General features: G+C 58.5%; 1 protein-coding gene across 2 annotated transcripts in view; it reads right to left on the reverse strand.

Moving 5' to 3' along the window:
- Positions 1-7,578, reverse strand: part of LOC147091434 (uncharacterized) — a 151,069-nt gene extending 143,491 nt beyond the window's left edge. For both annotated transcript variants that reach the window (XM_085976788.1, XM_085976787.1), the window contains exons 1-2: positions 7,444-7,578; positions 6,035-6,127 (exon numbers count right to left, since the gene is read on the reverse strand). In XM_085976788.1, coding sequence (XP_085832914.1) covers positions 6,035-6,127; positions 7,444-7,528 — 178 coding nt within the window. In that variant the 5' untranslated portion in view covers positions 7,529-7,578. The remainder of the gene's footprint in view (positions 1-6,034; positions 6,128-7,443) is intronic.
- Positions 7,579-10,559: the final 2,981 nt, after the last annotated feature.

A 10,559-nucleotide genomic window follows, 5' to 3' on the forward strand; every position in this document is an offset into this window, starting at 1 on the left:
CTGTCCCTACGACAGTGCTACGCTCCTTCAGTATTGTCCCTCCGACAGTACTGTCCCTCCGACAGTGCAGTGCTCCCTCAGTACAGCCCCTCCGACAGTGCAGCACTCCCTCAGTACTGTCCCTCTGACAGTGCAGCACTCCCTCAGTACTGCTCCTCCGATAGTGCAGCAAACCCTCAGTACTGCCCCTCTGACAGTGCAGCACTCCCTCAGTACTGTCCCTCCGACAGTGCAGCGCTCTCTCAGTACAGCCCCTCCGACAGTGCAGCACTCCCTCAGTACTGTCCCTCCAACAGTGCAGCACTCCCTCAGTACTGTCCCTCCAACAGTGCAGCGCTCCCTCAAAACTGCCCCACCGGCAGTGCAGCACTCCCTCAGTACTGTCCCTCCGACAGTGCAGCACTCCCTCAGTACTGCCCCACAGACAGAGCAGCGGTCCATCAGTACTGCCCCACCAACAGTGCAGCGCTACCTCAGTAATGTCCCTTTGACAGTGCAGCGGAGCTCCCTCAGTACTGTCCATTTGACAGTGCAGCGCTCCCCCAGTACTGCTCCTCCGACAGTGCAGCGCTCCCTCAGTACTGAACCTCCGACAGTGCAGCACTCCCTCAGTACCGCTCCTCTGACAATGCAGCGGTACTTCAGTACTGGACCTCCGACAGTGCAGTGCTCCCTCAGTACTGACCCTCCGACAGTGCAGCACTCCCTCAGTACTGTCCCTCCGACAGTGCAGCGCCCCATCAGTACTGACACTCTGACAGTGCAGCGCTCCCTCAGTACTGCCCCTCCGACAGTGCAGCACTCCCTCAGTACTGCACCTCCGACGGTGCCGTGCTCCCTCCGTACTGTCCCTCCGACAGTGCAGCACTCCCTCAGTACTGTCCCTCCGACAGTGCAGCACTCCCTCAGTACTGCTCCTCCGACAGTGCAGCACTCCCTCAGTACTGCCCCTCCGACAGTGCAGCACTCCCTCAGTACTGCCCCTCCGACAGTACAGCACTCCCTCAGTACTGACCCACCAACAGTACAGCACTCCCTCAGTACCGTCCCTCCAACAGTGCTACGCTCCTTCAGTATTGTCCCTCCGACAGTACTGTCCCTCCGACAGTGCAGCACACCCTCAGTACTGTCCCTCTGACAGTGCAGCACTCCCTCAGTACTGCTCCTCCGATAGTGCAGCAATCCTTCAGTACTGCCCCTCTGACAGTGCAGCACTCCCTCAGTACTGTCCCTCCGACAGTGCACCACTCCCTCAGTACTGCCCCACAGACAGAGCAGCGGTCCATCAGTACTGCCCCACCAACAGTGCAGCGCTCCCTCAGTAATGTCCCTTTGACAGTGCGGCGCTCCCTCAGTACTGTCCATTTGACAGTGCAGCGCTCCCCCAGTACTGCTCCTCCGACAGTGCAGCGCTCCCTCAGTACTGAACCTCCGACAGTGCAGCACTCCCTCAGTACCGCTCCTCTGACAATGCAGCGCCCCATCAGTACTGACCCTCTGACAGTGCAGCACTCCCTCAGTACTGCCCCTCCGACAGTGCAGCGCTCTCTCAGTACGGCCCCCAGACAGTGCGGCGCTCCTTCAGTACTGCCCCTCCGACAGTGCAGCGCTCCCTCTGTACTGCCCCTCCGATAGGATAACACTCTCTCAGTACTGCAGACCGACAGTGCAGCGCTCCCTCAGTACTGCCCCTCCGAAAGTGCAGCGCTCCCTCAGTACTGCCCCTCCCATAGAACAGCACACTCTCAGTACTGCCCCTCCGATAGGACAGCACTCCCTCAGTAATGCCGCTCCGACAGTGCAGCGCTCCCTCAGTAATGGCCCTCCGACAGTGCAGCGCTACCTCAGTACTGTCCTTCTGACAGTGCAGCGCTCCCTCAGTACTGCCCCTCCGACAGTGCAGCGCTACCTCAGTACTGCCCTTCCGACAGTGCAGCGCTCCCTCAGTGCTGCCCCTTTGACAGTGCAGCACTCCCTCAGCACTGCTGCTCCGACAGTGCAGCACTCCCTCAGTAGTGCCCCAGCGACAGTGCAACGCTCCCTCAGTACTGACCCTATGACAGTGCAGAACTCCGTCAGTACTGCCACTCCGACACTGCGGCACTCCCTCAGTACTGCCACTCCGACAGCGCAGCGTTCCCTCAGTACTGCCCTTTTGCCAGTGTAGCACTCCCTCAGTACTGCCCCTCCGACAGTGCAGCACTCCCTCAGTGCAGCTGCTCCAACAGTGCAGCACTCCCTCAGTACTGCCCCTCCGACAGTGCAGCGCTCCCTCAGTACTGCCCCTCCAACCATGCAGTGCTCCCTCAGTACTGTCCCTCCGACAGGGCAGCACTCCCTCAGTACTGCCCCTCCGACCGTGCAGTGCTCCCTCAGTACTGTCCCTCCGACCGTGCAGTGCTCCCTCAGCACTGTCCCTCCGACAGTGCAGCGCTCCCTCAGTACTGTCCCTCCGACCGTGCAGTGCTCCCTCAGTACTGTCCCTCCGACAGTGCAGGACTCCCTCAGTACTGCCCCTCCGACAGTGCGGCACTCCCTCAGCACTGACTCTCCGACAGTGCGGCCCTCCCTCAGTACTACCGCTCCATCAGTGCAGCGCTCCCTCAGTACTGCCCCTCCAATAGGACAGCACTCCCTCAGTACAGACCCTCCAACTGTGCAGTGCTCCCTCAGAATCGTCCCTCTGACAGTACAGTGCTCCCTCAGTACTGCCCCTCCGACAGAGCAGCGGTCCCTCAGTAATGCACCTACGACAGAGCAGCGGACCCTCAGTACTGTCCCTGCGACAGTGCAGCACTCCCTCAGTACTGCCCCTCCGACAGTGCAGCACTCCCTCAGTACTGCCCCTCCGACAGTGCAGTGCTCCCTCAGTACAGCCCCTCCGACAGTGCAACACTCCCTCAGTACTGTCCCTCCGACAGTGCAGCACTCCCTTAGTACTGCCCCTCCGACAGTGAAACATTCCCTCAGTACTGCCCCTCCGACAGTGCAGCACTCCCTCAGTACTGCCCCACCGACAGTGCAGCACTCCCTGAGTACTGCCCCACCGACAGAGCAGCGGTCCCTCAGTGCTGTCCCTCCGACAGTGCAGCACTCCCTCAGTACTGCCCCTCCAACAGAGCAGCGGTCCCTCAGTACTGCCCCTCCGACAGAGCAGTGGACCCTCAGTACTGTCCCTCCGACAGTGCAGCACACCCTCAGTACTGCCCCTCCGACAGTGCAGCACTCCCTCAGTACTGTCCCTCTGACAGTGCAGCACTCCCTCAGAACTGTCTCTCCGACAGTGCAACGCTCCTTCAGTACTGTCCCTCCGACAGTGCAACGCTCCCTCAGTACTGCCGCTCCGACAGTGCAGCGCTCCCTCAGTACTGTCCCTCCGACAGTGCAGCACTCCCTCAGTTCTGCCCCTCTGACAGGGCTGCGCTCCCTCAGAACTGCTCCTCCAACAGTGCAGCGCTCCCTCTGTACTGCCCCTCCGACAGTGCAGTGCTCCCTCAGTACTGCTCCTCCGACAGTGCAGTGCTCCCTCAGTACTGCCCCTCCGACAGTGCGGCCCTCCCTCAGTTCTGCCGCTCCGACAGTGCAGCGCTCCCTCAGTACTGCCCCTCCAATAGGACAGCGTTCCCTCAGTACTGACCCTCCAACAGTGCAGTGCTCCCTCAATACTGTCCCTCCGACAGTGCAGTGCTCCCTCAGTACTGCCCCTTCGACAGTGCAGCGCTCTCTCAGTACTGCCCCTCCGACAGTGCAGCACTCCCTCGGTACTGCCTCTCCGACAGTGCGGCGCTCCCTCAGTACTGCCCCTCCGACAGTGCAGCGCTCCCTCAGTACTGCCCCTCCGACAGTGCAGCGCTCCCTCAGTACTGCCCCTCCGACAGTACGGCGCTCCCTCAGTACTGCCCCTCCGACAGTGCAGTGCTCCCTCAGTACTGACCCTCTGACAGTGCAGCGCTCCATCAGTACTGCCCCTCCGACAGTGCGGTGCTCCCTCAGTACTGCCCCTCCAACATTGCAGCGCTCCCTCAGTACTGCCCCTCGAACAGTGCAGCGCTCCCTCAGTACTGACCCTCCGACAGTGCAGCGCTCTCTCAGTACTGCCCCTCCGACAGTGCAGCACTCCCTCAGTACTGCCTCTCCGACAGTGCAGCGCTCCCTCAGTACTGCCCCTCCGACAGTACGGGGCTCCCTCAGTACTGCCCCTCCGACAGTGCAGCGCTCCCTCAGTACTGCCCCTCCGACAGTACGGCGCTCCCTCAGTACTGCCCCTCCGACAGTGCAGTGCTCCCTCAGTACTGCCCCTCCAACAGTGCAGCGCTCCCTCGGCACTGCCCCTCCGATAGGACAGCACTCTCTCAGAACTGGGGAACCGGGGTGTGTCGGCCTCGGATTATGGGGCTCGAGTCTCTGGACTGGGGGCTCGAACCCACGACATTGAGACTCACACAGGTATCTTGTGCGGGTGCGAGATGTGTCGCAGGTAGTTTGTCAATAATAGTTATATACGCAGGGTACGTACCATGGCAAACAATCACAGGCAGATCACTGGTGTAGATTAAATGAAATGCCACCTGTTACGCCCCAGTGATCTGACACACATCTGTCCAACAGGAAGTGAGCTTTACAAAGCTATATTTACCCAAACCACCTGTTAACCAACATTCTACCATCACCCTCTGAAAATAGGTCAACGTACAGCTCAGTCCCACACAGGGAGTGAGATCAGGCTAACTCAGCACAGGCCGGGGATGGAGCCTGGGCCTTTCCTGCTCTGTGTGTGGGGCTCAGTCCCACACAGGGAGTGAGATCAGGCTAACTCAGTACAGGCCGGGGATGGAGCCTGGGCCTTTCCTGCTCTGTGTGTGGGGCTCAGTCCCACACCGGGTGTGAGATAAGGCTAACTCCGCACAGGCCGGGGACGGAGCCTGGGCCTTTCCTGCTCTGTGTGTGGGGCTCAGTCCCACACAGGGAGTGAGATCAGGCTAACTCAGCACTGGCCGGGGATGGAGCCTGGGCCTTTCCTGCTCTGTGTGTCGTGCTCAGTACCACACCGGGAGTGAGATCAGGCTAACTCAGCACAGGCCGGGGATTGGGCCTGGGCCTTTCTTGCTCTGTGTGTGGGGCTCAGTCCCACACCGGGTGTGAGATAAGGCTAACTCAGCACAGGCCGGGGATGGAGCCTGGGCCTTTCCTGCTCTGTGTGTGGGGCTCAGTACCACACCGGGTGTGACATCAGGCTAACTCAGCACAGGCCGGGGACGGAGCCTGGGCGTTTCCTGCTCTGTGTGGGGGGCTCAGTACCACACCGGGTGAGACATCAGGCTAACTCAGCACAGGCCGGGGACGGAGCCTGGGCATTTCCTGCTCTGTGTGGGGGGCTCAGTACCACACCGGGTGAGAGATCAGGCTAACTCAGCACAGGCCGGGGACGGAGCCTGGGCCTTTCCTTCTGTGTGTGGGTGGGGCCCAGTACCACACCGGGTGTGAGATCAGGCTAACTCAGCACAGGCCGGGGATGGAGCCTGGGCCTTTCCTGCTCTGTGTGTGGTGCTCAGTACCACACCGGGAGTGAGATCAGGCTAGCTCAGCACAGGCCGGGGACGGAGCCTGGGCCTTTCCTGCTCTGTGTGTGGGTGGGCCTCAGTACCACACCGGGAGTGAGATCAGGCTAACTCAGCACAGGCCGGGGACGGAGCGTAGGCCTTTCTTGCTCTGTGTATGGGGCTCAGTACCACACCGGGTGTGAGATCAAGCTAACTCAGCACAGGCCGGGGATGGAGCCTGGGCCTTTCCTGCTGTCTGTGTGTGTGGGGCTCAGTACCACACCGGGTGTGAAATCAGACTAACTCAGCGCAGGCCGGGGACGGAGCCTGGGCCTTTCCTGCTCAGTGTGTGGGGCTCAGTCAAACTGGCACAGCCATGAGCTGATCGACTAGGCGAAGCCTCTTGACACTTACCTCAGTGATGGGCCTCGGAAGCTGGGGAAGAATTTAGCAAATTTATCAGTGAGAGACGGAGCATTCAGGCCGGTACTTACACTGGGTGGTGACGATGTAAACCAGAACCCCGAGGAGGACGAGATTGACAAAAAGAAGGCATATGTTCATTCTCAGCAAAGACTTCACACACCCTGTAGTGGTAAGCAAAAAAACAGGCTGTCAGTTTGCCTCAGCCAGTCTAGCTCTCTTCACACTCCCACCCACCCCTGCGGCAGAACTTCGTGGGTGCAAAGGCGAATCCAGAGACTTGAGCCCCATAATCCCAGGCCGACACTCCCCATTTGCCCAGCTCTGAGGGAGTGCTGCACTGTCGGAGGGGCCGTACTGAGGGAGCGCTGCACTGTCGGAGGGGCAGTACTGAGGGAGCGCTGCACCGTCGGAGGGGCAGTGCTGAGGGAGCGCTGCACTGTCAGGGGGCAGTACTGAGGGAGCTCTGCACTGTCAGAGGGGCAGGACTGAGGGAGCGCTGCACTGTCGGAGGAACAGTACTGAGGGAGCGCTGCACTGTCAGAGGGGCAGTACTGAGGGAGCGCTGCACTGTCGGAGGTACAGTACTGAGGGAGCGCTGCACTGTCGGAGGAACAGTACTGAGGGAGCGCTGCACTGTCGGAGGAACAGTACTGAGGGAGCGCTGCACTGTCGGAGGTACAGTACTGAGGGAGCGCTGCACTGTCGGACGGGCAGTACTGAGGGAGTGCTGCACTGTTGGAGGGGCAGTACTGAGGGAGTGCTGCACTGTCGGCGGGGCAGTACTGAAGGAACGCAGCACTGTCGGAGGGGCAGTACTGAGGGAGCGCTGCACTGCCAGAGGGGCAGTACTGAGGGAGCACTGCACTGTTGGAGGGGCAGTACTGAGGGCGTGCTGCACTGTCGGAGGGGCAGTACTCAGGGAGCGCTGAACTGTCGGAGGGGCAGTACTGAGGGAGCGCTGCACTGTCGGAGGGGCAGTACTCAGGAAGCGCGGCACTGTCGGAGGGGCAGTACTGAGGGAGCGCTGCACTGTCGGAGGGGCAGTACTGAGGGAGCGCTGCACTGTCGGAGGGGCAGTACTGAGGGAGCGCTGCACTGTCGGAGGGGCAGTACTCAGGAAGCGCTGCACTGTCGGAGGGGCAGTACTGAGGGTGCGACGCACTGTCGGAGGGGCAGTACTGAGGGAACGCTGCACTGTCGGAGGGGCCGTCTTTTAGAAGAGGCTCTCAACCGAGGCCTCATCCCCTGATTAATTGGGTCTTCCTTTTTAGCTTTCGTTCTTTCTTTTTTGCCTCTTTCTCTCTATCCTTCTTTCCCTCCTTTCATTCTTTCTTTCTCTCTTTCTAACATACGTATATATTTCGTCAATTTATTGCTCACTTTCTCTCTCTCTCTCCCTCTTTTTCTAACGCTAACCCATGCGCACCCACCGCCCGCCGACCACCTTTCCCCACTCTCACCGCCCCATGGGTCTCACCTCGGCTCGTCCGCTTCCTCCTCCTCGTATTCCCGCTGGAATTCTCAGGGAACTGAAGATCTGCGTAGGTGACTTCTTCCTCCATGGCTGCTCGCTCTCCTCTCTCGCGCTGACTCGTTTCCCCCCCTTCAAAAATCCCCTCTCCCCGCCCCCACTCCTTCACACGCCCCAGAAATCTTGAGCGACTGAATCAGCGCCTTTTGGAGGCAGGCAGCCCTCTCCCCAGGGACCTCAGCCGCTACAGAATTATATTTATCTATAATCAGCCCCTCCCTCCCACCCCTGAACACACACTATTAATCTTGTGAACTGTGCTGTTAAAAGAGGAAATTAGTTACATAAACCCTTGTAGAACAGGTGTAGTCCATTCGGCCTATCGCATCTTGGCGAGAGTGATCCCAAACTAGTCCCATTGCCCCGCGCTCTCCCTATAGCCCTGTATCAATCACAAACTAGTCCCACTGCCCCGCTCTCTCCCCATAGCCCTGTATCAATCCCAAACTAGTCCCACTGCCCCGCGCTCTCCCCATAGCCCTGTATCAATCCCAAACAAATCCCACTGCCCTGCTCTCTCCCCATAGCCCTGTATCAATCCCAAACTAGTCCCACTGCCCCGCACTCTCCCCATAGCCCTGTATCAATCATAAACTAGTCCCACTGCCCTGCTCTCTCCCCATAGCCCTGTATCAATCCCAAACTAGTCCCACTGCCCCGCACTCTCCCCATAGCCCTGTATCAATCATAAACTAATCACACTGCCCCACTCTCTCCCCATAGCCCTGTATCAATCCCAAACTAATCCCACTGCCCCGCTCTCTCCCCATAGCCCTGTATCAATCCCAAACTAGTCCCACTGCCCCGCTCTCTCCCCATAGCCCTGTATCAATCCCAAACTAATCCCACTGCCCCGCTCTCTCCCAATAGCCCTGTACCAATCCCAAACTAATCGCATTGCCCTGCACTTTCCCCATAGCAATGTATTAATCCCAAATTAATCCCACTGCCCTGCTCTCTCCCCATAGCCCTGTATCAATCCCAAACTAATCCCACTGCCCCGCTCTCTCCCCATAGCCCTGTATCAATCCCAAACTAATCCCACTGCCACGCTCTCTCCCAATAGCCCTGTACCAATCCCAAACTAATCCCACTGCCCTGCACTTTCCCCATAGCCCTGTATCAATCCCAAACTAATCCCACTGCCCCGCTCTCTCCCCATAGCCCTGTATCAATCCCCAAACTAATCCCACTGCCCTGCTCTCTCCCCATAGCCCTGTATCAATCCCAAACTAATCCCACTGCCCCGCTCTCTCCCCATAGCCCTGTATCAATCCCAAACTAATCCCACTGGCCCGCTCTCTCCCCATAGCCCTGTATCAAGCCCAAACTAATCCCACTGCCCCGCTCTCTCCCCATAGCCCTGTATCAATCCCCAAACTAATCCCACTGCCCCGCTCTCTCCCCATAGCCCTGTATCAATCCCAAACTAATCCCACTGCCCTGCTCTCTCCCCATAGCCCTGTATCAATCCCAAACTAATCCCAATGCCCTGCACTTTCCCCATAGCCCTGTATTAATCGCAAATTAATCCCACTGCCCTGCTCTCTCCCCATAGCCCTGTATCAATCCCAAACTAATCCCACTGCCCCGCTCTCTCCCCATAGCCCTGTATCAATCCCAAACTAATCCCCCTGCCCCGCTCTCTCCCCATAGCCCTGTATCAATCCCAAACTAATCCCGCTGCCCTGCTCTCTCCCCATAGCCCTGTATCAATCCCAAACTAATCCCACTGCCCCGCTCTCTCCACATAGCCCTGTATCAATCCCAAACTAATCCCACTGCCCCGCTCTCTCCCCATAGCCCTGTATCAATCCCAAACTAATCCCACTGCCCCGCTCTCTCCACATAGCCCTGTCTCAATCCCAAACTAATCCCACTGCCCCCCTCTCTCCCCATAGCCCTTTATCAATCCCAAACTAATCCCACTGCCCCGCTCTCTCCCCATAGCCCTGTATCAATCCCAAACTAATCCCACTGCCCCGCTCTCTCCCCATAGCCCTGTATCAATCCCAAACTAATCCCACTGCCCTGCTCTCTCCCCATAGCCCTGTATCAATCTCAAACAAATCCCACTGTCCCGCTCTCTCCCCATAGCCCTGTATCAATCCTGAACTAATCACATTGCCTCGCTCTCTCCCCATAGCCCTGTCTCAATCCCAAACTAATCCCACTGCCCCGCTCTCTCCCCATGGCGCTGTATCAATCCCGAACTAATCCCACTGGCCGCTCTCTCCCCATAGCCCTGTATCAATCCTGAACTAATCACATTGCCTCGCTCTCTCCCCATAGCCCTATATCAATCCCGAACTAATCCCACTGCCGTGCTCTCTCCCCATGGCGCTGTATCAATCCCGAACTAATCCCACTGCCCCGCTCTCTCCCCATAGCCCTGTATCAATCCCAAGCTAATCCCACAGCCCTGCTCTCTCCCCATAGCCCTGTGTCAATCCCAAACTAGTCCCACTGCCCCGCTCTCTCCCCATAGCCCTGTATCAATCCCAAACTAATCCCACTGCCCCGCTCTCTCCCCATAGCCCTGTGTCAATTCCAAACTAATCCCACTGCCCTGCTCTCTCCCCATAGCCCTGTATCAATCTCAAACTAATTCCACTGCCCCGCACTCTCCCCATAGCCCTGTATCAATCCCAAACTAATCCCACTGCCCCGCTCTCTCCCTATAGCCCTGTATCAATCCCAAACAAATCCCACTGCCCTGCTCTCTCCCCATAGCCCTGTATCAATCTCAAACTAATCCCACTGCCCCGCTCTCTCCCCATAGCCCTGTATCAATCCCCGAACTAATCCCACTGCCCCGCTTCCTCCCCATAGCCCTGTATCAATCCCAAACTAATCCCACTGCCCCGCTCTCTCCCCATAGCCCTGTATCAATCCCAAACTAATCCCACTGCCCCGCTCTCTCCCCATAGCCCTGTATCAATCCCAAACTAATCCCACTGCCCCGCTCTCTCCCCATAGCCCTGTATCAATCCCAAACTAATCCCACTGCCCCGCTCTCTACCCATAGCCCTGTATCAATCCCAAACTAATCCCACTGCCCC

Source organism: Somniosus microcephalus, unplaced genomic scaffold (genome assembly GCF_052327205.1).
Source record: "Somniosus microcephalus isolate GS21.2 unplaced genomic scaffold, FLI_Smic_1.0 unresolved_chr3, whole genome shotgun sequence".
Taxonomy (NCBI): Eukaryota; Metazoa; Chordata; class Chondrichthyes; order Squaliformes; family Somniosidae; genus Somniosus; species Somniosus microcephalus.